The 27,203-nt window shown below is 39.7% G+C and overlaps 1 protein-coding gene across 1 annotated transcript; it reads right to left on the reverse strand.

Moving 5' to 3' along the window:
* Nucleotides 1–9,448: 9,448 nt before the first annotated feature.
* Nucleotides 9,449–13,001, reverse strand: CUNH3orf22 (chromosome unknown C3orf22 homolog). Its single transcript, XM_063259701.1, has 4 exons — nucleotides 12,930–13,001; nucleotides 12,077–12,199; nucleotides 11,611–11,736; nucleotides 9,449–9,769 (listed from the first exon to the last, which is right to left on the reverse strand). Exons 2-4 carry the CDS (start codon nucleotides 12,166–12,168, stop codon nucleotides 9,598–9,600), a joined length of 390 nt encoding a protein of 129 aa, XP_063115771.1. The 5' UTR covers nucleotides 12,169–12,199; nucleotides 12,930–13,001; the 3' UTR covers nucleotides 9,449–9,597.
* Between the last annotated feature and the right edge of the window lie 14,202 nt (nucleotides 13,002–27,203).

Raw genomic sequence — 27,203 nt, forward strand, 5'->3', positions numbered from 1 at the left:
CCTGGCTTCCTGCTGGAGGATCACTGGAATCACTTAATTATACTTCTGATCTTCTCAAATTGACACATGAACAACATCCTAGGAATCATGGCTAGTCTTCTACTGCCCAGGATGTAGAGCTAATGAATTACTTAGTTAAGCTTCTATATTTCTCAAGTTGAAACAATGTATCAACCATAACACCATCCCAGAGCATTTTCTACTTAGAGTTGGGAGTGGGAATTCAGTTCTTAAAATGAGCCAGCTCAGGACCGGGCAGATAGCTCAGTGGCATAGTGCCTGTCTGGCAAGCATGAGACCCTGAGTTCAGTTCCTGGTACAAAAAAATATCTAGTTCAATCTCCCATCAGGCCAGTAGAAACAGGTGCTGTCCTGCAAAGTGTGGAATGCCTGGTCTCCTTCATGCCCATAACTTGCAGATTCTGTGTCCACCCTCACAAGGAAAGATAATCTTGCCCCACTATCTGACACCTCAAGGAGGTCAGGGGATTCCAGAAACCATGCAGGAAAGAATGTGAAGCCTTGGCCAAGTGCTTCTGTCTAAATTGGCTCATCACTTGCTCAACAGAAAATCAAGTCTGAAAGTCCCTGAGTGACTGGCTCCTCACCATACCCTTCCTAGCCCACTGTGCAGAGACCATACTGCAGCTCCTTGTGCAGCCTGTGTTTCCAGAGGCTACGTTGTGTTTTTACTGATCTCAGGCCACATGTACCTTCCTGCTTCCCCCTAGCCCCCGTACCTACCTATAAGCTCAACATTTCTGTCTTATTCTGCCTTCCTTCCTTTCTCTGGTCATATGTGTGTCCATCCAGACTCACTGAGGGCCAGGCCCACTGACCCCAAAAAGGATTGTTTAGTACCCCCTTTTCAGGTGTTCAAGCTCAGGAAGTTGCCACATAGTTCCCCTCTAATTCTGCATCATCTGAGCTACACCACCAATTCTGCACTGATCTGTTAGCTGATCAGTTACGTGATGTGCCAGGATTGCTATAAGCCCTCATCCTGTTGACACCGTTCTTGGGGTGTGAGAAAGAAAAGAAAAAACAATGCAAGATATTTTAATGTGACTTTGTAACAAGATACTTTTTTTTTGAGACAGGGTCTTGCTAATCAATTCAGGCTGACTTTGAACTCAATTTGTAGCCCAGAATGGCCTCCAATTCATGGCAGTTCTCCTGTCTCACATTGTTCTGTTTTAATTGTTGCACATTGTTTCTGTTTTAATATTTAGACCATTGATCCATTCGATTTCGATTTTTAAAAAAATTTTATTTAAGGAGAAAAAGAAAAAAAAACAGAAAAGGGTACAAGTTATACAGAATTTCAAAAAAATAAACAGTAGGAAATCACTAGTTAATAGATTACATACTGTCATCTTAGAAATAGTTGATCATTGCAAAATTAAAGCATATAAAGTGGACATTCAAACAGTGAGACTGCACAGTTCTATTCAATGATCCAACAAAAACTTAGTAATATGGTTATCTGTCTTACACACTTAAACATACATGCAGTTATATCCTTTAGAGGACTTTCTTTTCCTCTCTTTTTTACAATGACAATTACACATTTTGGGTTTTATTACTCCCACAGTTCTTATTAATTTTATTTGAAGAGAATAAAACCTAAAGTGACATAACAAAACAGAGTCAGTCAAATCAAAAGGGTGGACATAGTACATAATGTAAAAACAGAATACAAGGTAATCAACAATGGTTACCATAATGCCTCTTGCTATCTTAAAAAGAATTGCCTATATCATCAGTTATAATAAAATAGAACAAAACAGTAAAGAACAAAACCAATAAAACCAAAACATTGGAGACCTTATTGACCTTATCTTCAAAAGAAGATAATAGTCAAACCAGAATGGACATCATAGTGAATTTTATTGCCTTCACAGTTGCTGCCTGTACTCTCAAATTTGGTACTATCAAGCAAAACAGAATAGAGTAAAATCAGTTGAAACAAGATGGTGAGAGCAATACAGGGTTTCAAATCAAGATAATAGGAAATCAAAGTGGGTTACTATAATATATCCTGCTATTTTAAAATTTATTTTTCCCTTAATTAAAAAGATAAAAATAGGGGCTGGGGATTTAGCTCAGCGGCATAAGCACCTGCCTTGCAAGCATGTGGTCGTGAGTTCGATCCCCGGTACCAATAAAAAGAAAAAAAAAGATAAATATAAAAAATAAATAATAAAAAAGGAGATTGAGATAAAAGAGGATATAACAACAAAACAGCACAGGTCACAACATAGCCATTTGAGCAAAATAGTGTTTTACCACAAGATATCCCAACATAAAAGTAGTTACGATAGTGTCTCTTTCCTTGAAATCTTTGAATATAATTTCGTATACTGTAGCATCAAATATATCAAGACAATGTAAAACCATTCAAGAGAATGACAGTATTACAGGTTAAAGGCAATTAACAGAAAATGAACATTGGTGTCTGTGTAATCTCCTTGTCTATAAAAGTTTTTGTTTATATTATCACATATAATAAAATCCAATAAGATACAACATGTTAAGACCAATGGAGACAGAAGAACAAAAGCTTGATGAGACTTTAATACAAGATGATATTAAATCAGCACTAGCTATTATGATGTCTTTTCTCCAAAATAGCTGTTCATACCAACCAACCTTCTCTGCCTCATTTCTATTGAGCTCTTTTTCTGTCATTAGTTGTCAGTTTGTCTTTTTCATTTTGCTTTCTGCTCCATTCATTGTGGCCTCTTTGCCACTGTTTCTGGAATCTTGGTGTTTTTCTCTTTTAGAATATCCTGCAGTATTCTCTGTAGAGTTGAATTGGTGGTTGCCAATTTCCCTAGATCCTCTTTATCCTGGAAGCACCTTGTTTCTCCATTAACTTCTAGGGACAGTTGTGCAGGATATATCAATCTTAGCCAGAGGTTATTGTCTTTCAAAGCTTGCCCCCATGCTCTTTGTGATTTGATGGTTTGTGCCGAGAAATCTGTTGTAATTCTGATGGATGTTCCTTTGTAAGTGATCTGTTTCTTGTCTCTGACAGCTTTTAATATTCTGTTCTTATATTGGATTTCTGGAATTTTGATTATTATATGTCTGGGTGTAGTTCTGCTTGGGTTGTAGGTGGCTGGGGTCCTGTATGCCTATAGATCTGAGTATCTTTACCTTTTCCCATATTAGGGAAGTTCTCCTTTATTATTTCTGTGAATAGCCTTTGCAGTTCATTTGTTTGTATCCCTGCTTCTTCCTTTACATTCTTAATTCTTAAGTTATAGATCCTCTTATCATCTTCTAGCCTTTGTATTGTTACTGCTTGTTTCTTTGTTATTTTTAAGAAGTTTTTCCTTTCACGCTCCCACATTACAGATTTGTCCTGCAGTTCAGATAATCTATCTTTAGTTTCTTTCAAGCTGTTATGCCTGCTTTCAATAGAGTTTTTAGTTTCCTGGTAATCTCTTTGAACCTGCTTCATGTATTCTATGTTTTTCTCTATTTTCTCCATCAAACAATTCTTCCCTTTTTTTCTGTTCTTCCATTCCACCATCTGTTTTTTCTTAGGAGGTGCTTAGCATTTGCTTTACTTGGTTAAATACTTCACTTTTGAACTCGTCTATGAGGTCCCGGAGATATCACTTTATGTCTATTGGTGCCATTCCTGATATTACATGTTTTCTGTCCTCATTCTCCTTTGCATTTACTTTTCCTGGATCAATGTTCTCAGGATTGGGGACTGAGGACCCTTTCTTGTTGCTCCCTCTTCCCATACTTTTTGTTCCTTCCATACAAGCATATATAGGAGGTTCTGTTTCTTTCTTTGTCAGTTATAGTTTGTTTGAATCATGCTGGCTAGATGTTCCCGCCCACTGCAGTGTACTAGGGAGACACAGACCTGGGCAGCCTATGCCGGGCCTGCCCCTCCAAGTCAGTCAACCTGTTGAAGGCTTCACTGCATTAGGGTGCTCTCCCAGGTGCAGGGACCTGGTTTGTGCTAGCCTACTGGGTCTTCATCCACAGCATCACCCAGGTCAAGCCCTCCCCAACAATCCCGCTTGAGATGGGAATATGTGACTAAAGTGACTGCAGTGTCCTGTTCCAGCTATTCTGCCTGGTCCCAGAATGTCCTCACTTGGAACCTTCTATTCTCTGGATGGATCCCCGTTTCTCTCACTCACCACAGGTCAATGCAGAGCTCCCTGCCAGCTCTGCTCTCAATTTGGTTTGCCAAGTCCTGCTCTCAGAGCTTTTGCATTTGTATCCCTGCTGTGCCAATTCAGATGCAGCAGCATCCACAGAAAATTCCAGCCACGGTTTCCAGAGGTATGGATTCCAGCTTTGGCACCGAGGCTTTAGCTGTTCTAGTTATAGCACTGGGATTGCATTTCCAGTTGGTTTCTCTCAGCTTAGTTTGTTCCTGGGTTGGCAGAGTACATCTCCCACTGCTTAGGACTCCTCACACGGCACCATTCCTGGAATCTAAGCTAGCTATCTTAGAGAGCCTCCATAGCTGCTGTTATCTATCCACCATGTTCTCCCGGAAGTCTCATTTCAATTTTAACTTAGTCCATGGTGAGAGATGTGTGTCCAGGTTCATTCTTCTGCATGTGGAAAGCCAGTTTTCCCAGCACCATTTGTTCAAGAAGCTATCTTTTCCCTTTTTTCAAAGATAAGATAGCTAAAGTTTGCTAGAATTGTTTCTACATCATCTTTACTGTTCTACTAATCCACAAATATTTTCTATTTTTCTAATTTCATGCTGTCTTTTTTTGTAATTTTAATTTAAAGAGAATAAAATCAAACAAAATAAAACAGACTAAAGCCAATCAAAACAAAACAATATAAGCAATACAAGATTTCAAAGCAAGACAATAGGAAGTCAACAATGGTCACCACAATGCCTCCTGCTATCCTCTAAATAGCTGCCCATAACTTCAGACCAATAAAAACAAAACAATGAACACTATAAAGGACCTCAAATAAGATAATGTATACCCAAAGTGGCTGCCATAATATATCTTGTTATCTTTGAAATAGGTGCCCATGCTATTGGACATAACAAAATCAAACAAGACAAAACTGAATAAAACCCAGCCAAACAAAACAATGAAAATGATAGAGGACTTCAGAACAAGATAATAGGGAATTAACAATGCTATCATTGGCAGAAGGAGATCCCTCATAGATGCTACACTGCATATTGTTTTGAAAGGATTTTGCCCTAAATGGGACACTGTAGCAGTAGGAGGCTGGGAGGTGGAACCAAAGGGCTCAATCTTGAGTCACCTTCCCGCCCCTGGGCAATTTACCTGTGGGGTGAAATGAATTCCAATGGGCTACTTGTGCATCAATAATGTCCCTTAGGCACCACCCCAAACCTAAGCTGTATGTATGCCCACGTGCCTGGCAGAGAGAAAAGGCAGACTTCAGTGGTCGGGGGTTCTCTCTCTGTGTTCTTAAAATAAAGGCCACTTTTATTTCATTTATCACTTTTATTATTTATCTTTTTAGCCGCACCAAAAATTCTATCAGTTTTCCTCTGAATGGATGATCAGACTACCAGCTTTAAAACTGCAAAGTCAGTGAAACACTAAACACTACAAGCATTAAGTTGTATTTTACCTCAAAAGCTATCATCATAGCCTGTTTCTCTGGATCAGCTGGTCACTTATAGCAGGTTTGGGGGAGGACTTTGGCTCCTTTTGTCTCCCAGCCTGTGTGCCAGAAAGGGCTGGTGTCTGGATCTCCTCCTGTCATCCCATGAGTGGTGCCAACTCATGGGGAGGCCTTGGTTTCTTGCTCTCCTCCCCTATACTCTGTGAATGGCACTGACTCACAGGAAAAGGCTGAGGTTTGGACCTCCCCCCAGTGGCCTGTGCATTGTGCCAACTTGCCCATGCTGTTGTTTATATTGTTAAGGTTTTGTAGCATAACTTGAAATCTGTGATTGTGATGCCCCCTTTCTCACTTTTGTTGCCTTGTATTGCTTTTGCTATGGCAGATCCCTTTTCATTCTGAATGAATTTTACAATTGTTTTCTCTAGTTGTGTGATAAAAATTCTATTGATAATTTATTGAGATTGCAGTTTTGGAAGTGTGGTCATATTGATTCTGCCTATTTGGGAACAAAGGAATTAAGCAGAATTACTGTTCTTACATAGTGTCCTACTTTTAGTAAACTGTGTACAAGTTGTGCCAGTAGTTATGCTAGGCACACTGTTGTCATACTCTATCTGGGCTTATTCAGACACTGTCACAATTTATTTTTGTATTTCTTTGGTGCCCTGTGATGGATGTAGGACACCTAATTATTCATATCCTTTGCCCTGCCTCTGCAAGCTTAGATTCCATCTTTTCCAAATTCAAGTACAGGACAGGGCCTTGGGCCTAAACCATGGTGGCTGGTGGCAGCTCTGGGTTCAAATTCAGGTGCTCTGCCCAATTCCTGACAGTCCCTGGGTGAGTCACCTCAGCACAGCAACAGAGCTGGAGAGCTCCCCACTGTGACCAGCTATGCGCTAGACAAGCAGCTCTGAGAGAAGCCCTGTCTCCTGCAGAGTCCGCACTCACCCGTGGCCTTCCTGTTTGTACCTCAGCCTTTGGAGCGCCTAGCATCTGCCTACAGCAAAAAATTCAGGAGGCCTCCCAGCCGCGCTATGGCATGCACAAGTGCGGCGCCTGTGCTCTGGTGTACACCCTGACACCCTGGCACATAGCAAAGACTTATGCTTTGCAGAATTCCTGGGTTACCTGCTGAATCCATGGACTTCGCGCGAGGAGCCCTCAATGAGCCTTTCAATGAGTCCGGGAAGCGCGAGCATGTGCTCTGCCATTTGTGAAGCTTTCTCTATGACGTTGTAGGCCGGGGAAGCTGCCTCAGCATGGACTTGGAGGGCAAGCCAAGTTCTCGCTTGTGGTTACAGGAACTCAGCGCCTTCTATCAGCGCGACTTCTTGAAGCTCTACAGGATGAACTTTCCACTCTTCTCTAAAAGATGAACTTCCTGATTATCGATGGGTGGTGTTCAGAGACTGGGTTACAAAAAGTTGCTTAAGATACTTTTAAGTGTTCTGGTGCTCTTCCTGTTTTCACTGTCAGGAAAATGTGTCCCCCCTCACCCCAACTTTAGTGTAAGATGATTTTTTGTTTTTTGTTTCCAGTTCTGTTTTATGGCTTTGTCAGGCATGCAGCTTCCTGGGACATTTATTTTCAAGGTTTAAAAGTTGCCTAAAGTGGCTCCTTCGTGCCTTGTTAAGGCACTATTTTATGCGTTATTTAGTTTGCAAATAACAGCTGACTGATGAGGGTAGGGGCTTAGCAACTGCTCAGAGTGAAGACAAAGCCAGGGCAAGGAGGACTGGTGGAAAAGTTCCTCCATGGTTCCACAGGCTCCTTCTCTTTTGTTGCTTCTAAATACTTTCATTGGCCTATAATAGGGAGCCATTCACTTCTCAGGCCGCAGAATATTAAGAGAATCAATATAAATGATTGTACTTCCCATTTCCAGTCCAACCTCATTGGCCAGAACCTAACCTTACTGCCATGCCCATCTGCAAGGGAGGCTGGGAACACTACTCCTACCCCTAATCCACATTCCTTGACATTCCAGTTCTAGGAAGGGTACCCTGACAGTCTCAAGCACGTGCCAACCTCTGAGGGCTGCTGCTGACCACCAGGCCTCTGAGCCTGAGCACCGGGAAGCCAGGCATGCAGGGAGTTAGGGCCACCAGGGAACATGCCTCCCCCAAGTGTGATGGAAGCTGAGTGACCCACACCACCCTAACATGCTAATGTGCCTCTTCATTTCTATGTGCTCATGCATGTTTCACTGGATCTTCACAAATGAAGATCCAGATGGCATCACCTAAGAGGCTAATCAAACATGCCCATGTTGCTGTCTGGAATACCATGTGATCATTTTCAATGTTTATGGAATAATTTTGCATAGAGAATATTGCTAAACCATCATCTGTTGTCAAACCTTTAGATTGTTTCCCACTTCTCTGTGTGGCATTTTGTAATGGATGACTCACTCCTCAAGGGTTTGTTTTTTCTTTAAGGGTATTATTTCAGCAGAAGTCAGGGATCAGTAAGTATTTTTTCACTTCATTTTCCTTTAAAATAAATACCTGGAAGAAGAATAAATACCTGGGAGAAGAATTATTAACCTAAAGACCATGCACATTTTTATGGCTGACTCTGGATTTGGGTAACTGGTGTGGACCTTGACTGCAAACCAGTTTTGCCCCACATTCTGAAGAAAATCTTCTCAAGGCAATATGTAATCAAAATGAAGATTATTCTGGTTCCAGCCCAAAGAGTACCTGAGGGTACTCTGATGTTCTCTGTTTCTGTAGGTTTGAGGGCTTCTGCTGGAAACTGAGCTGTACCACCTGAGTGGCCCTTTCTGGTTCCTCTGACTTGTTTCCCGCCTACGGTGGAGAATTCTGGAAGCTGTGGCACACAGCAGCAGTCCTCTGTGTCTTTTCCCCAGGTATTACAATAGAACTTACTCCAGTCTTCCTTCTGCAAATTGGGTTGGGACTCTCCCCCCACCATTTCAGCCCTCAAATTTCAAGGGCCTTCTTAAGGGTCACTGGCTCACCTGAATAACTAGAGTCCATATGTACTTTCTTCAGGAAGAAAGCTACAAGTAGTGCCCCCACCCCAATTTTATTTACCCTCCCAAGGACTGCAACATGACTTTCTGGATCTTTGTATTATAGAGCAAAGGGGAGGGATCCTTTAAATCTTCAGCAAACATCGTGAGACATAGTGCTGCTGTTATTCACTCCACAGGAATCATGTCCATCCCTAATTTGTCACAGGCTATATATTTTGTATTATAAACTGTTATCATTAATTTGTAATTCAGGAACAATATGGTATTAAATTCACATATGAAAACTAGAAAAAAGTATGCCTCTCTCCACATCCTGTCCCCATGTTCTCCACTTCTCCCCAAAGGATAGTGATTACACATCAGAATACATGCGCATGTACACACACACACACACACACACACACACACACGCACACACACACAGTTTTAATATACACAAGTGGTAGCTTGTAAGATACTTCTGTTGGGTTAAAAAATATCTTCATATACCTTGTAGATCATTCCAGATCCATATGTAAAGAATTATTCCTTTATTTGAATGACTATCCTAGTGTTTCAGGTATATATGTATAAACAGTTTCTTATTAGTAAGTATTTCGGTGGTTTTCAGTCTTCTATTTCATGTTGCAAGAATAACTAGACTTACATGTGTGAGTGTTTGGATAAACCCTAGAAGTGATAGTCACTTTTTAAATCCTCACATCAATTCTGTAAGATTAAACTTATTACACTTATTTTACAAATTAAAAAAATAGAGGCTCACAGAGGTAAAGTAACCAGTCCAAGGGAAAATGTGATTTGAAAGTGCAAAGTTTATTAGTATGGTGTGTTTTCTGGGGAGATGGCGAGCTTCTGTTTTTCCATGGTCACAATGACTGTTCCCTTCACTAAGTCATTGTAGCCACTGCCAAGAGCATGCTGAGAAGATGAGTCACAGAGGCCACACAGAGTGAGGTTCCAGGACAGGGCTCTAGATAGCCCCCTTACCTCATTGGTCTAGAAGTGGTCAACATCAGTGTGGGGAGGAATGGTTCACGGGCAAATTGTCTGGGGAAGCGGTGGCTTAGTAACTTCAATTCCCAAGGGTTGCATCTTGTGGGCAGCAAGGGTGGTAGGTGGGAGCAGGTTGGTGATGTAAAATCTGGAGTCCCGAGCCTAGAGAAGCCACATGGAGCCACACTTGACTCTCAGGAGCCATGCTGGCTGCAGCCAGATAGTCCCGAGAAGGAGTACAATGCCATAGGTAGCAGGGTACCACATCCTCTCACAGCCAGACTTATCTCAGTCTCTACCACAGAAAAACTCTGAAGCCCAGTGGCATCCCAGGAAGCCCAAGGAACATGGTTCACCTTTCCACACTGGTCCTCCAGCCATCAACATCCAGGGTGGAACCTTGTAGGTTTCTAATGCTTTCTCCCTGTGCCCCTCCCTGGCACAGGATTAGGGACTTGGTCTCAAGTCTTCCCCCATCTACTTGAGGGCTTCATGGTTGGGTAAGCATTCTCTAAGTCATGCTTCTCATCAAGGACTGCCTCTCGCCATCTTCCTCACCCAGCTTCCCACCGAACACTCCATCTTTCCTCCCCACCTGAGACCATCTTCTCTGCCCTTACTAGTGCCTACACAGACCTCATTATAGGTCATTTGTATCAGTTAAAAACAGATAAATTCTGGTAGTTAGCACCCTGGGTGACCCACCACCTGCCTACCTCTTAGCCCTTCAAATTCCTTATGTAGGACTTTATCATCAGTGTATTTGCACATGCAATTCCTCTATTCTGAGCATCTGCTCCTCAAGGACCCTGATTCTTCCTTTCACTCCTTCCACTTGTTACTTGTTTCTACTTGCTCTGGGCCCTGAGAGGTTGGCTTGTAGGATTGGTGCCTAGCAGGAGGCACTGCCAGAAGTTCAGAGCCAAAGGACAGCATGGAGGTCTCTCTCCCACTTTCACTCTGCTAATCTGTTGCTATCTAGAAGAGGACAAATAGCCCCAGACCTTCTCTAATGTCTGTGTCTGAACCCCCCACTCCAGCTTTAGAGAAGTACCAGCTCTCTACAGTAGGTAGGCCCTGGGTGCTGCCCCTTCCCTAGCTATTTCTCTTTGACTAATCTCCTGTGCTCCCCGACACACTTGCCATCTGCTTCATTTGGCTCTCTGCCCTGGGGTTGTCCTCTTGAAAGACACTCCCCACACCCTGACTTCCTTGTCCAGGATCAGATTCCACAGCATCCTTACACTGGAGCTAGGAATCTTGGCCATGTCCCTCATCCCGGCTTGTCCAGGTGTGGCTCTGTGTCTGTGAGGTCAGCCTGTGCATTGCCTCCCTTCCTCAGGTCTCACATGGCTGGATTATACCCCCACAGAAGGGACCTCTGAACTCTCTGACCCCAGAGCCTCAGCAGCTCAACTTCTGCCAGTTTGCTTCAGAGAATTAGAACTGAAGCCTGGAGATCTAATGCTCTTATAGTCAAATAAAGGAGGAAAAGTGAGGCCTGAGGGCTCAAACCAGGGCTGCTCGTGGGTGTGGGTCTGTGTTTCTCTGTGTTTGCCTGTGTGTGCGTATTATTTCTCTAGGTATTTATTCAGGGGAGCAGGTGTGCATCTTGATGACTTGACCCTACATTTTTATCCTAGTGAGGCTTCCTGTAGTCAGAGCTAATACACAGGGGCTAGACAATGGCCAAGTGGAGCAGATGCTATCATTTGCCCGGAGGGCCCCGCTCTGTAGTGCCCAGAGTTGAGTTGGAGGGACAGGACAAGGCATTAGAACAGGGCTGGAGTGTGCAAAATGCCCTCTATCAACTGGTGCTAGAATCTCTATTGTTTTCAATGTCTGTGTAGGAGAGGACATATGCATCTGTGCGTCTATTTTCTTTGGGAAGATCTTTGCTAGGATTTTAGTTTCTTCATGTATGAACCCCTGTATGTGGGATATCATGGATGCATGTGTTTGTGTGTCTGTGATCATAAGGGCTGCCCAGTGAAAGAACTTACCCTGGGATTGGAATGGACCTTGTTGGTACTAACTTCTTCTGAAGGGGTAGCTGATCCTTGAGTGATTTGTTCTTCACTTTCCAGGGTTGTAGGGACTCAGTCTTGGGCTCTGTCAACCAAGAGAACCTACAACAGGCAACTGAGTGTTGAGGTGACCTTCAACTGTCACCACCTAAAGGAGCTGTCACCTAGAGCTTTCTGTTTGCCAAGCATTGTAATGAGTGCTTCATAAATACTAATCTACATGGCTCTTGGGCATCTATTCAGAGATCCTTCATTTTAGACTATGAGGGGGCAATGGACAAAGAAGGTAGATCCCCAACTGTCAACACATCATAAGGTTTCCCATGAGACTCCTCATGGATAAGTGATTGCTTTTAACTCCATCTTCTCATTCTCTGTTCTGGGGATTTTGAGATGAGTAGGGGAAGTGGGGCTTCACTTTAGGGCTCTGTACATCTTGTACCTGTATGGAAAATTCTTGGCAAATTTCTCCTGTGACTTCACGTTGTGTTTTTTATGCTCTCGAGACTTCTTTTGAGCTTCTGATTGCATCATAGGAGTTAATCTGTGGCCCCCTCAGCCATATCTGGAAAACAAGAGACCACCAGTGTAGGGACAATGGTGGATTGGTGGCACATGATGCCTGCTAATCTTGGCCCATAACTCCACTTAATTTTCTGCATTGATAGAGAGCACATTATCATCACCCCAGTTTTTCAGAGGAGGGAAGGAAGGCTACAGAAGGCTACAATTATTTTGCCTGTGTACTGGTAAAAAAAATTAGAGGCCAGATGAGATTCAGAATAGGCACTCTGTGTTCCTACTGCTGAGCTATCTGGCCTCAGACAGTCCTACATGTCAGAAGCAGCACTAACACGGGAACCCAGGGATCCTGATGGTCACCCTATGTATACCCTTCCAACTCTCTTCAGTCATGAGGATAGCCTGAAAATGACTTGGCTGATCCACTTTTCTCAGGGGCATGGACCACTGTAGAATCCAGGGCAGTCTTGACTTTATGATGAGCCATCCTAGGTCATTTCTACTACCATCCTCTGACTGCTACCCAAACTGTATTGGGGTTTCCTAGTCAGCCACAGGGGTTTCTGGAGCTCCCTAGGAAAACTGTCCTGCCTAAATCCTGACCATGTCTAAGGCTTAGGTCAGAATGCTCTGGAACTGCTCCTGCCTAGTAAGGTACAAACAGAAGGGATGCTATGGGCCCCACAAAACTGAAGGTCCCTGACTACATGGCTGTTATAGAAGGCTCAGTGGGATGAGGAGGCCCAGCCCAAGGGAGCTAGAAGAGAACTAACCATTTGAGCTGCAGGCCACCATGTACTGGCTTAAGTGACACCACAGGGACTGATGCTGGCCATGGTATTAACTATTACCCCATCAAAGGAGCTACTGTCACATGACACTGGCTGGTAGAGGCTCAAAATCCTCTGAGGTCATAATTAATGACACAGCAGTTACTGATCTCTGTGGCTCAGATTCTAGCCTGAAGTCTATGGGCCAGAAAGTAGCTGTAAAGACAGTAACAACTGAGCCAAGGCTGTTTGGCATTTTGACTTTACTGACCTCAACAAGAACATGCACATATGCACATATCATACCTAGGATCTCATTCCACTCAAATTGTGGAAGTAAAAAGGTAAACCAGAAACAGCTAAAAAAAGACCTCTCTGTGGCTGCAGAGAAGATCCTTTTCTAGCTGACCTTGAGCTCTAATCATAAACCTGAGAATTGGTAGGCCAGGGTTTTGGCTCTAGAGCCTGGGCTCTGCAGCCTGAATTATTATCTCCCAGTCTGGGCCCTGTTCAGGCAAAGAGGAGCAGTGCTTCAGTGTCTGTTGGTAAGATAATTAAGTTCCTCCTCAAAAGCTGCTGGGGGCATCAAGTATAATCTAGTATGTAACATGGTGAGAACAATCCTGATACCATAAGAAGCCTGGTGAAGTTAAGAAGCAGCTAGTCACAGAGCCTCTGGTTTATGACTGACTGTCACAACCTGTTGCTTAAGTGACAGAGTGTTGCACCACTGTCTCAGAAGCATGGAGCTAGGAGGAAAAGAGAGAACAGTGGCCCTTTCCTAGCACCTTGAGTGCAAACACGAAGAATAAAGCGCTCATGTTAGTTTAACATCTCTAGAAACCTCATCCCAGATGGGAACTTCAGTGCAAGCGGCTTGCGCAGGACGGACCTTTAGCAGAAGAGGCTAAAAGAACAGGGCAAGGAGGAGCAGGCTAAGCAATGTTGGGGCTCTGCTGGAGACTAGCTTCAGTCTGTACAAGGGTTGTTGGAACTGTTCCTACTTGAGTAGGGGGTCAACATTTTCTGCCCTGGCTGTCAATTTTTGTGGAAGAATCTGTAGGCTTGGAGTTACTGGCCGGAGCAGCTGTGAGGTATTGGCATCTCATAGCAGCTTGGGTGTAGTGTAAGAGCACAGTTTGCTGGGGGGAGAGGCACTCACCTTGCTATTGATAAGGAGTAGAGCTTAATTGAGAAAGAGATATGAGTGAATTGGGGGACAGGCCCAGAGAAGTAGCCAGTGCTATTAGGAGGTTTCCAGTAGACTTCACAGGGAGTGAAACTGGATGCTTCGAGTGGCCTAACCAACACTGCAGGAATTTGAATTCCAAGCAGTCTTCCCAAATCCTTAAGCCAAAATACAGGAGTTCCCTTGTCTTTTTTTTTGTTTGTTTGTTTTTTTCTGGGCCTAGGACTCTGTCAGCTTCTTTTTTTTTTTTTTTTTTTTTTTTTTTTTTTTTTTTTTAATTTATTTTTTAAATTTTATTTAAGGAGAAAAGAAAAAAAAAAGCAGGGAAAGGGTACAAGTTATACAGATTTACAGAAAAAAAAATGAACAGTAGGAAATCACTAGTTAATGGATTACATATTGTCATCTTAGAAATAATTGTTCAAGTCACAAAATTAAAGCTTGTAAAGTGGACATTCCATCAATGATACTGCAAACAGTTCTGTTCATTGATCCAATAAAACTCTGTGATATCATTTTCTATCTTATACATTTAAATATACATGCAGTTATATAGTTTGGAGCACTTTCTTTTCCTCTCTTTTGTACCATGACTATTACACATTTTGGGTTTCATTGCTCCCACGGTTCTTATTACTTTTTTGGAAGAGAGTAAAACCAAATGTGACATAACAGAACAGAATCGGTCAAGTCAAAAGGGGGGACATAATAGATAATGTAAAAACATAATACAAGGTGATCAACAATGGTTACCATAATGCCTCCCGCTATCTCTAATAGAATTGCCTATATCGTTAGTTATAATACAATTGAACAAAACAGTAAAGAATAAAACTGACAAAACCAAAACATTGGAGACATTGTAGGTCTTCAAAAGTAGATAAAAGTCAACGAGAATGGGCGTCATAATGAATCTCATTATCTTCATAGCTGATCCCTAAACTTTCGAACCTGATACTATCCAGCAAAACAGAATAGGGGAACATCAGTCAAAAACCAGATGGTGAGAGTAATACAGGGCTTTAAATCAAGGTAATAAAAAGTCAAAGTGGGTTACTATAATATATCCTGCTATTTTTTTCCTTTAATTAAAAGGATAAAGATAAAAAAGTAAATAATGGAGTGGAGATTGAGATAAAAGAGGGCATAACAACGAAACAGCGCAGATCAAAACATAACCATTTAAGCAGAGTAGTGTTTCACCACCAGATAATCCTAACCTAAAAGTAGTTACCATATTGTCTCTTTCTTTGAAATCCTTGAGTACAACTTCGTATACTGTAGCATTAAGTATATCAAAACAATGTAAAACCATTCAAGAGAATGACAGCATTACAGAGTATTTAGAATTGACTAACAGAAAATGAACAATGGTTTCTGTATAATCTCCTTGTCTTTAAAAGGTTTTTGCTTATACTATCGTACATAATAAAATCCAATAAGATACAGCCTATTTAGACCATTGGAGACAGAAGGACAAAAGCTAGATGAGACTTCAAAACAAGATGATACTAAATCAGTATTACCTATTAAGATGTCATTTTCTCCAAAATAGCTGTTCCTATCATCCAATCTTCTCTGCCTCATTTCTGTTGAGCTCTTTTTCTGTCAGTAGCTGTCAGTTTGTCTTCTTCATTTTGTTCTCTGCTCCATTCGTTGTGGCCTCTCTGCCATTATTTCTGGATTCTTTGTATTTTTCTTTTTTTAGAATATCCTGCAATACTTTCTGTAGAGTTGAATTGGTGGTTGCAAATTCCCCCAGTTCCTCTTTATCCTGGAAGCACCTTGTTTTTCCATCAATTTCCAGGGACAGTTGTGCAGGATATCTCAAACTTGGCTGGAGATTATTATCTTTCAAAGCTTGAATTATTTCCCCCCACGCTCTTCGTGATTTGATGGTTTGTGCAGAGAAATCTGTTGTAATTCTGATGGGTGTTCCCTTGTAAGTGGTCTGTTTCTTGTCTCTGACAGCTTTTAATATTCTGTTCTTGTATTGAATTTCTGGAATTTTGATTATTATATGCCTGGGTGTAGCTCTGTTTGGGTTGTAGGTAGCTGGGGTCCTGTATGCCTCATACATCTGAGTATCTTTACCTTTTGCTAAATTAGGAAAATTCTCCTGGATTATTTCTGTGAGTAGCTTTTGTAGTTCACTTGTTTGTGTCCCTACTTCTTCTTTTATGTTCTTAATCCTTAAGTTATGGATCCTCTTATCATCTTCTTGTCTTTGTATTATTGCTGTTTGTTTCTTTGTTATTTTTAAGAAGTTTTTCATTTCATTCTCCCATATTACAAGTCTGCCCTCCAGTTCAGATAGTCTGTCCTTAGTTTCTTTCAAGCTGTTATGCCAGTCTTCTATAGACTTCTTAGTATCTTGGTAGTCCCTTTGAACCTGCTTCACGTATTCTATGCTTTCTCTGTTTTCTCCATCAAACAATTCTCCCCTTTTTTTCTGTTCTTCCATTCCACCACCTGTTTTTTCTTGGGTGGTACTTAGCATTTCTCTAACTATTCTGCATACTTCTAGCTTCAGGTCGTTGATAACTTCATTCCTGAATTGGTCTATGAGGCTCTCTATATGGTGCCTTATGTGTATTGGTGCGGTGTCTGCTATTGCCTGTTTCTCAGAATTGGGGGCCGAGGAGCCTTTCTTGTTGCTGCCTCTTCCCATGCTGCCTCTTCTTCTCTGTTCCTTATATATGCAAGCTTATATAAGAGGCCCAGCTTCTCTCCCAGTCAGCCACAGCCTGATCAAATTGTGCCAGTTAGGTGTTCCCGCTCACCGCTGCGCACCAGGGAGTTACGGACCAGGCAGCCTACGCGTCTCCCCTCCTGGCCACTGTCAGGCTCTGGGATCTGGGTTGGGACAGCCTACCAGGTCCGCCGGCAGCGTCACGCAGGCCAGGCACTTTTCACCAATCCCGCCAGAGAGGGGGATGTGTGGCTGGAGTCGCCACCGTGCCCTGCTCCCGCAGGACTGCTCGGGCCCAGAAAGTCCTCTGCTGGAGTCAAACTGTGGTAGAAATTCAGTTTCTTTCACTCACCTCACCACAAGTCAGTGCACACCTCCCTGCCGTTCGCAGATTGCCGTTCTCAGAGCTTCTGCGTGTCTCTCTCCTTGCTGAGCCACTGTAGAGGCAGCCAGCCGCCGCGTGGAGGGAAACCCAAATGGCGGCTTACAATGGCGCGGAGTCCAGCCTCCACACCGAGGCTTTTCTGTTCCTGTTCTAGCACCAGGACTGCATTCCAAGTTGGTTTCTCTCAGCCCAGTTCGTTCCTGAGTCAGCAGAGCATATCTCCACCTGCTTATGTCTCCTTAGTCCACACCATTCCTGGCTTCTGAGCCGAGTCTTTCAGAGAGCCTCTGGTAGTTGCTGTTATCTGTCCGCCATGTTCTCCCGGAAGTCTCTGTCAGCTTCTTAGACAATGGCTTCAAGTGAACAACTTTATGTTGTTATGTCTGGCATCATCAATTCTGACTGTGCCCAAGAAAACTGAGTTTCTGAATCCAGTGGGGGCACCTCTGAACTTTTACAGTGGTTGAGGCTGGGGAAAGGCTGAATTTGCAGTAAGTGTGGAGAACTGGGTGAGAATATTCCTTCCACCCAACTTGTTGGATGTCCATAAATAAAGAGACCATCGATAACTAGGCTGTGGAGAATAGCGAACTTTCCAAGAGGTCTTTGCATGACATTGGCCTGATGCTGCCCGAGCATGAGCTGTGATCTAATAAACAGCAGACCTGTGGGATCAGCTGGGGAGTTCCATCTTCTCTGATTTTTATGCATCGTTCCCTTCTTTTCTGGCCCAATTATCAAGCACTAAAGAGCTGAAAGGAGATGTCTGTGGCAAGAGCACAGTGGTGTCCGCTAAGGGTAGCCCTATCCCTGCAAGAGCATAAATAAGCAAGATGTTAGAATGTGCAGAATATTTGAAGACAAAAAATACAGGCTAAATTGCATATAGAGATAACAATTCTGAGAAATAAGACAGAATAAATATTCATAGGCATTTAACATAAAAATATGTTCCTGGATCTTTGTAGTAAGCTTCAGACCTACATAATAAACTACATTGATCAGTTGTTTCCAGTAATACAGCCCTGAGTATAAACACTGTCCTTTGAGTGCTCAAAACCCCCTTGGACAAGTCATTCCCTGCATTTTCCCCTCAAAAATCTTTTGGTTAGCCAGGGATTTAGCTCAGTGGCATAAGCGCCTGCCTGGCAAATGCAAGGTCATGAGTTTGATCCCCAGTACCAAAACGTCTTTTGATTACCTTGCTGAGTGCCCTCAGTGTTACCACCTCCAGCAGCTTCAGTATTAAACAATTGCCGCTGACATTTTTAAAAACACACAGCTGTGGAAAAAAGGCTGCAGTCTGAAATCTAAATTGGTACAAAAGAGAAGATCTTTGAGTGAGGTTTTTTTAAAAATGAAATTTCAGACAGGTTAAATGATGATAATTTTCTGGATGGGGCTTTTGATGTTTTCCATACTAGTGTGATGCTGTCAACTTTGTTTTTCTTCAAGAGAGCTTTAGCTACTTAGTGTTCTTCATTTTTACCTACGAATTTCAGTTTTTTTCTATTTCTGTAAAAAATACACTATGGACGTTTTAACAATATGAATCCTTCTAAGCCATGAACATGAGCTCTCACTGCACTGTTTGAATCAGCTTTGATTTCTTTTATTTATTTATTTAAAAAGGAAAAAATAATAAAATTGATATAGAGTTTCAAAACAAGATAATAGGAAACTAACAATGATTAATATATTGGTTATTGTTATCTTCAAAGTAGTTGCTCAGATTACAAGGTATAGGCATCCATAAATTGATCAAACAATGTAAACACAAACCTTTTTTAAAAGTAAACTAAAAGAAATCAGTAGTATAACTATCTTAGCTATCTTGTGTATATACATATTTTCTTTTCTTTTAATTTCTTTAATCATTAGAATTTTCAGAGTACAAGTCTTTGACTTTCCTGGTTACATTGATTTCCAAGCATTTTACTCTTTTTAGTGCTATTTGTGAAGCACATTGTTTTTATTTCATGTAATTAGTAGTACTTTAAACAAACAAAACAGGTTTCTTGGTATCTTTTGTGTTCTGCTAAATTCATGTAATAACCATAAAACAATTTTTTGTGGACTCTTTAGTGTTTGTACACATATGATCATGACATCCACAAAACCAACTACATTTCTTTCCTCCAATTTGGATGCTTTTATTTCTCTTTCTTGCCACATTGCTCTAACAAGAACTTCTAGTACTATGTTGGCTAGAAATGATAAGTGAGGGCATCCTTGCCTCATTCCTGGTCTTTGATAAAAACATTACAATTATTAGCCAATGAGTATGATGTTGACTGTGGATTTGCAATACAGACCTTTAATATGACTATGTAAATTGTTCCTGAATCTACTTAACTGACATTTTTTTAAAATCATGAAATGAGCTTTAGTTTTGTCATATATTTTCTTTGCATCTGTTGAAATGATCGTGTAATTTTAATTTTCCATTCAGTAATGTTGTGTCTCATAATAATTGATTTGTGTATGCTGGACCATCTTTTCATCTCATGTATAAATTTCAGGACTTAATGATGCACAATCCTTTTTGGTTTTTTTTTTTCCTTTTGATACCAGAGATCGAACTCATGACGTTGCTCTTGTAAAGCGGGCGTTTATGCCGGTGAGCTAAATCTCCTGCCCCACAATCCTTTTAATAAATATGCTGTTGAATTCAGTCTGCTTGTATCATGCAAAAGAATTATCTATGTACATCCATTAAAGAGATTGACCAGTAGTTTCTTTGCTTGTCATGTGTTTTCTGGTTTTGGTTTATATGTGTCTTTTTCTCATAAAATGATTTTGGAAATGTTTCTTTTACTTTTTGGAAGATGTTTAGATAGTTTGGTGTTATTTTTCATTAGTGCACATTAATTAAAGAGAATAATGGGTTTCATTTTGTCGTATTTGTGTATTTACATAATATACTTTATTTCTACCTTCCCACTGTTTTCATTGCTCTTTCTGTCACTTCCCCCAATTTATTTTCCTCTCATCAAAAAGTTATCTACTTTTATGTCTTTATTTTTGAGAATTGACATATGATAGAGAACATGTGAGGCTTGTTTCTGAGTCTGGCTTATTTGATTTAACATGGTAAATCTAAGTCCTTTCACTTGCCTGCACATTACATTATTTAATTCTTCTTTGAGGCTGTTTAATATTCCCTTTTGAATATTTGTCACATTTTCTGTATTCATTTATCCACTAACAAGCACCTAAGATGATTCCATAGCTTCACTCTTGTGAATTGCACCATGGTAAATATGGATATGCAGGCATATCTCTAGTATAATGACTTTAATTCTTTCAATTATATGCATGGCAGTGGTATGATTTGATCAGAAGGAGTTCTATTTCTAGATTACCAGTAACCTCCATACTGATTTGCGCAGAGCCAGCAATAATACATATTTCTACTCTCAGTATATAAGTGTATCTTTTCCCCCTGCATCCTTGCCCACATTTATTGTGAGTTTTGATTTGTTTTGTATTTTTTTTATTTTAAAGAGACTAAAACTGAACAAAATAAAACAGAATAAAGGTACCATAATATATGTTGTTATCTTCTTTACTGGGATGAGGTGAAATTTTTTTTTATTTTGAAAGTAGTAAAATATAACAGAACAAGACAGAGTAAAGCCAACTGAGACCGTGTAGTGAAATTGGTACAGAACTTCACAACAGGTTACCAGGATAAGAGTAATAGGTATCACAGTATATCTCATTATTTTCACAATAGGTGTTCTTTCAATCACGTATATCAAAATAAAATGAAATACAGAACACTATAGAACTTATCAAAACAATATTGAATAGAGCAGTACCATTAATCAGAATAAAGCAAAACAGTAATAAAAACATTTGCCTTCAAAGAGATGGTAGAAGGAAATCTTCCTTATTTGCTTGGTCAACCTCCCAGGAGATGCTCAGATTTCTGGTTCCCATTTGCTAAATGAGGGGACATAGAAAGAGGGGTAAGGGAAGTGGGATGTTTGACTCTAGGCCTCGCACCAGTAGGCTCACTATTGCTTAGCAGGGAGGCAGGCTGGTTTCTTGGTTTCCCAGCGTCCTAAGTTCCAACATGGTGCGGATCTCAGAAGACACTAAGGGTTCTCCTCCAGGAGGTGCCATAGTCTGCCACACCATAGCCACTTACCAAGGAAGCTAGCTGCTTGCTTGGTTTCCCAGCATCCTAAGTTCCAACACGGCATGGATCTCAGGAGACGCTGGTGGTTCTCCCCATGGAAGGGCCGCAGTCAGCCACACGAGGTGAAATTTTGATTTGCTTTTCCCTGGCTGCTAGATTGTTGAACATCTAAAAATATAATTATTGTTCATCTATGCTTACCTAAGAAGTATCTGTTCAGTTTACTTGTTGATTTATTGATTCAATTAGTTGTTATTTTGGAATTACGTTTTTTGAGTTCTTTGCATATTCTGGCTATTGATCCTCTATCTGAAGTGTAGCTGAAAATGTATTTTCCTGTACTGTGTCTCCCTTCTGCTGTTTCCTTTGCTATGCAGTGTAATTTTTAATTTCATGGAATCCATTTATTGGTTCATGCTATTATTTCTTGAATTAGTAGGGCCATGTTGAGTAAGTCATTTACTTTGGTTATATTTTTAAGTGTTTCCTCTTTTCTCCCAGGATTTTTAAAATTTCACAGCATATACATAGGTCTTTGATCCATTTTGAATGGCATTTTTGCAAATTGTTAACACATCTTAAAAAGTTTGGTAAACTTAGTCATGAAATCATCTGGTCCTTCTTTGTTTTTTCTTCAGTGAAAGGGATTGAATATAGGGCCTCATGCATACTAGGTAGGCCCCTCTAACTAGTCTTTACCTAGCCCTCTGTTATAGATTATACATTTTTACCCCCCAACAGGTCTCATATGATACAGATGTGGCTAAATCTAGCATTTGTGATTGGTTTATTGTCTGAGATTGGTGATGTGAGTGATTCATTTGCCTAGGGGGTGAAATGACGATATGATGTAAAGGCAGGAAGAAGGTATGCTTTGCTCTCCTGTGTTTTTGCTTTTGCTGTTTGTAGTGGCCATGAGTGGCTGCCCCACCATGCCACATTGCCCTAGCATCAACTTTGGACTAAAATCCCCCAAATTATAAAAATAAACCTTTCCTTCCCTAACACTGGGCGTCAGGTATTTTGTCTCAGTGACAAATAAAAAAATAACTAAGATACCCTGTTACACTTTTTTAGGGGGAGGTTGGATATTTTTAGTTATTTGTTCAGTCTTAAATTGTTGATCTGTTCAAGTTTTGATTTCTTCACGCTTTAGACTTCCTAGGTTATATGTGCCTAGTTATTTATTCATTTCTTTCTACTTGTTGTTATTATTACTGTTGTTTGATTGTAATTGTTGATAGAAATCTTTCATGATTCTGATGTTAGCAGTTGTAATGACTCCTCTTTCATTTGCGGTTTTGTCTACTGTATTAGTTATGGGGCGAGGGAACCACCCCTTGGTACCAAAATCTGTATTAGTCAGGATTTTACTAGAAACATACAACATGAGTTATGCAAATGTATAAGAAATTACAAGATTGGCTTATGATGATCAGCTAGAGTCGGATGAAGAAGGGTGCAGAGTGTGTCTGCACCAGAGGCTGAAGGATTCAATCCAAGGTCTTGAGTTCACCCCAGTGTCTCATGCAAGTCCACACCAGCAGCTTGATGGATCTGTGACAGAAGGCTGAAATGTCTACACTGCAAGACTGAAGAGCCTATGTCAGAAAGCTGGAGAGTCTGCACTGGAAGCCAGGAGACAATATCCAAACCAAAGGTGAAGACAGGAGCTCCTCCGAAGAATGGAATTCATTTGTCTTTCATCCTTCCCAGGTGATGAACCATCCTAGGGTGAATCTACTATGCCCTAGGGTTGCTCAGCCCATTTAGTTAAGCTTCTAAATGTCTCAAATTGACCCAATCAATCAACCACTACATCTACTATCTTGTTTCCTTAGTCATTATACATAAGTGATTGTCAGTTTGTTTACCTCCCCCAAAAATGGTCTCTTGGTTTGATTGATTTTTACTCATGTTTTGCTATGTGCTTTTCACTACTTTTACAGTGATATTTACTATTTTCTTTGTTATGCTAATTTAGGGTTTGACTTGTTATTTTTATAGTTCCTTAAAAGGTTATTTTTTTTTCTTTTTCAATAGAGAAACCCATTTCTATAAATCTGTCTTTTAGTGCTTCTCTCAATGCATCCCATAATTTTAGTGTATTGTACTTTCATTTATACTTTTTCAAGAAATTTTCTTATTTCACTTTTGACTTTTTATTGTTTTGCTCATAAACATACTTGATATAATTTCAGTTTTCTTAGGGTTGCTTATTTAGCTTTGTCACCTGAGTACTTTTCTGTGTGTGCTTTAGGATAATATATATTTTGGTGTTGAGTGGAATATTTGTGTATGCAGGATAGATCCTTTTGTCCATAGCATTGATTGCATATGCTGTTTTTGACTGATTTCTGTCTGTACATTTTATCCATTATTGATGTACAGTATCAAATGTTCTCATTATCATATTTCTGTGTTTATCTGTTGAATTTTGTGGTTACCTTATGTATTTTATCTAATTTTTATAACTGTTACACTTTACTGGTAGATTGGTGCTTTGGGAATTAACTAATAACCTCTGTCTCCTCTCATAGTCTTTGTTATGATACTAATGCAGGTACCAATTGTCTCTTGCTTTTTATTTGCATGTGTACAATATCTCATTACTTTGAACCTATGTGTATGATAATAGATAAAGAAAGTCTCTTGTAGGCAGTATAGATGGACTTTAACTTTTTAATCTTTTCGGCCACCTGCTATCATTTGATTGGGAAGGTTAATCCACATTTAACATAAAAACTGACAAAGAATTATAGTTCCCATTTTGTTCATTGATTTCTGTTTTATAGTTCTTTTCCTCTTTTTGATATGTTCCTATTTCTTTATTTTTGTGATCATAATGCTTGGGTTCTCTTCTTTATTGTGTGTTTTTATCTCTCTATGTATTTGTTTTGTGATTCTTATGAAGCTTACAGTGAAAAATCTATGCATTACAATATTTTAAGCTAGTGATAACAATTATAACAATACATAGCTCTGCACTTTAACTTCCTTTTCCCCCCACGTTTTGTTATTGATGTCAAATTTTACATGTTCTTACATTCCATAACAATTTTCATATGGTAGTTATATTTATTATCTAGACCTTGCATTGTATAGACATTTTACACTATAATTGAAAGTGATTTTCACATCTCTACAATATTACAATATTCTGTATTTATCTATATATTTGTTTACCTTTGCAAATGAATGTTCTGTATTCATATGCTTTCATGTTGGTATTTATTGATATTTCCTTTCACCTTGACAAACTATTTAGCATTTTTGTATCGTAGGCCTAGTGGTTATGAACTCTCTCATCTTTTGTTTTTCTAGGAAATTGTTTATTTCTTCATTAGTGAAGGACAAGGTTATTTTTGATCAATACCGTTTCTTTCACCAGTCTGAGTTTATCCTTCCATTCTCTCTGTTGTATAAGGTATCTGTTGAGAAATTTTCAGATATCCCCATAAGGATTTCCATATGTGTGATTAGCCAATATTCAATTGCTACTCTCAAATTTTTAGATTTTTGACCTCTTAATTTTATGTATGGGTATAAGATTTTTGTTTTAATGCTATTTTTGGATCTTTTTGGTTTCTTAATTTTTTTAAAGAGGGTAAAATTAAACATAATAAAACAGAACAAAGCAGATCATAAGATAACATTGTAAGAGACACAGATTTCAAAGCAAGACAGCTGGAGATCTTTGCTGTCTATCATATTGTCTCTTGTTTTCTTTCAAATAGTTGTCCATATCTTCACATTCAACAAATTCATAAAAAACAAATTAGTGTAAAACTTATCAGAACAGGATGATGAAGGCATTTTAGGTCTTCAAGACCAGACAATAAGGAAGTCAACAATGGCTGCTATAATGTGTCTCATTCTCTTCCAAATAGCTGTCCATACCTTCATTTATGTTGAAACTAAACAAAACAAAACAGACTAAATTCACTTTGAACAAAGAATAATAGTATTGCTGGATTTCACATCATGATGCTACAGAATCAGCACTGGGTACATTAGTGTCTCTTTTTCTTCAAAGTAGCTGTTCATTTCACTGTGCATTATATAATCAATTCTCATAAACTTTTTATAAGTTTTACACATGTATGAGTCTCTACATGTATATCTATCCTTTTGTATTAGAGGAAAAGCAAAATAAAGCAAGACAAAACAAAAAAATTCCTAGAAAAACATGAAACAAAAAAACACATATAAACAAAAATAGCAAAGAGCCCAGAACACTGAAAATATAGGCCTTCAAAACAAGATGGTATGAGCATAACTAGGGTTGTTATTATAATGATCTTCAAGATCACCATACAATAATATGCACAAATTGTTCCTATCCTGTGAATGTTAACTGTTTTAACCAAGAACTTATAGAATTTGTAGCACAATCATCTTAGCTATCTAAGTGTGTTTCTATAATTTTAGGCACTTTTCTTTTCCCTTCCTTTTTCTTTTTCCTCATTTTCCCTGAGATATTATTTTTCCCCTTTAAGCAGATTCTTATCCTTTCACTGTAATTATTGAGTTTTTTGTATCTTATGTACTCTAACCTTTGCTTTTTTTTTCTTTTTTATTTTTTTAAGCCAGTCAAATTTAGCAGTGTGGGGGGTGGTATACTAACTTTAGTGACACTAATGTTAATAAGTTCTGATAACCCACTGCCATCGGACCAGCCACTCTTACCTTTTCTTACACTAGGGAGACTATTCGGTATTTACACATGTGAGTTTCATTTATTTCACTTACGAGTATAGTCTTGAGTTGCATCCATTTATTTATAAATATCTCAATGTGATCACTGTTTATAGCAGAGTAGTATTCCATTGCATAAAAATACCACTTCTTCTTTATCCACTCCTCAGTTGATGGGCATTTAAGTTGTTTCCAAGACCTGGCTGTTACAAATTGTTCTGCTATAAACATGGGTGCAAATATACTACTGTGGAATGATGTTTTCAGTACTTCTGAGAATATGCCCAGAAGTGGAATAGCTTGTCAAACGGAACTTCCAATCCCAGCTTTTTGAGGAATCTCCAGACTGACCTCTACAGTGGTTGCACCAGTCTACATGCCCACCAACAGTGCAGAAGAGTTCCCTTTTCCACACAGCCTCTCCAGCATTTGTTGTTGGTAGATTTCTTGACTCTGGAATTCTTTTTGGAGTGATACGGAACATCAATGATATTTTAATTTGCATTTCTCTAATGACCAATGATGCTGAACATTTTTTCATGTATTTATTTGCCATTTCTATTTCTTCATCTGAGAACTGTATATTTATCTTGGATGTCCATTTTTGGAATGGGTCTTTGAATCTGGGAATATGATTTTTAAAATATTTTTATATGTCCTGGACAGAAGTCCTTTGACTGTTCACTAAGATTTTTCCCAATTTGTGGGTTTTCTTTTCACTATGCTGGAGATTTCTTTCAACATGCAAAAACTCTTTAATAGGACACAATCCCAGTTATTGATTCTGTGAAGTATTTCATGTGTGGTTTGATTCTTGTTCATGAATTCTCTACCTACCCCTATGTCTTCAAGATTTCTACCTACTTTGTCTTCTAATAAATTTAGTGTTTCTGTTTTAATATTTAGATCTTTGACCCATTTAGATTTTAGTTTAGCACATGGTGATAGGCATGGGTCTAGTTTTAGTTTTCGGCATATGGAAAGCCAGTTTTTCCAGCACTATTTATTGAAGGGACTATCTTTCTTCCAGTGGACATGTTTGGCCCCTTTACCAAAGACAAGTTGGTTGAGTGTGTTTGTAGTTGTGGTTGTCTCTTCTAATCTATTCCATTGATATTCAGATCTGTTTTTATTCCAATACCATGCTGATTTTATTACATTAGCTT

The sequence above is a fragment of the Cavia porcellus genome, unplaced genomic scaffold (assembly GCF_034190915.1).
Source record: "Cavia porcellus strain 051 isolate PalLab524CR breed Dunkin Hartley unplaced genomic scaffold, mCavPor4.1 scaffold_13, whole genome shotgun sequence".
NCBI lineage: Eukaryota > Metazoa > Chordata > Mammalia > Rodentia > Caviidae > Cavia > Cavia porcellus.

Excerpts from the sequence above, each read along its gene's own strand:
- CUNH3orf22 (XM_063259701.1), bottom strand. The coding sequence starts at position 12,168 with ATGATGCAATCAGAAGCTCAAAAGAAGTCTCGAGAGCATAAAAAACAC. Across the intron at positions 11,737-12,076 it reads GCCAAGAATTTTCCATACAG|GTTCTCTTGGTTGACAGAGC; the intron begins GTACAAGATGTA and ends TGCCTGTTGTAG. Across the intron at positions 9,770-11,610 it reads AGGTCCATTCCAATCCCAGG|GCTCGGGACTCCAGATTTTA; the intron begins GTAAGTTCTTTC and ends TGGCTTCTCTAG.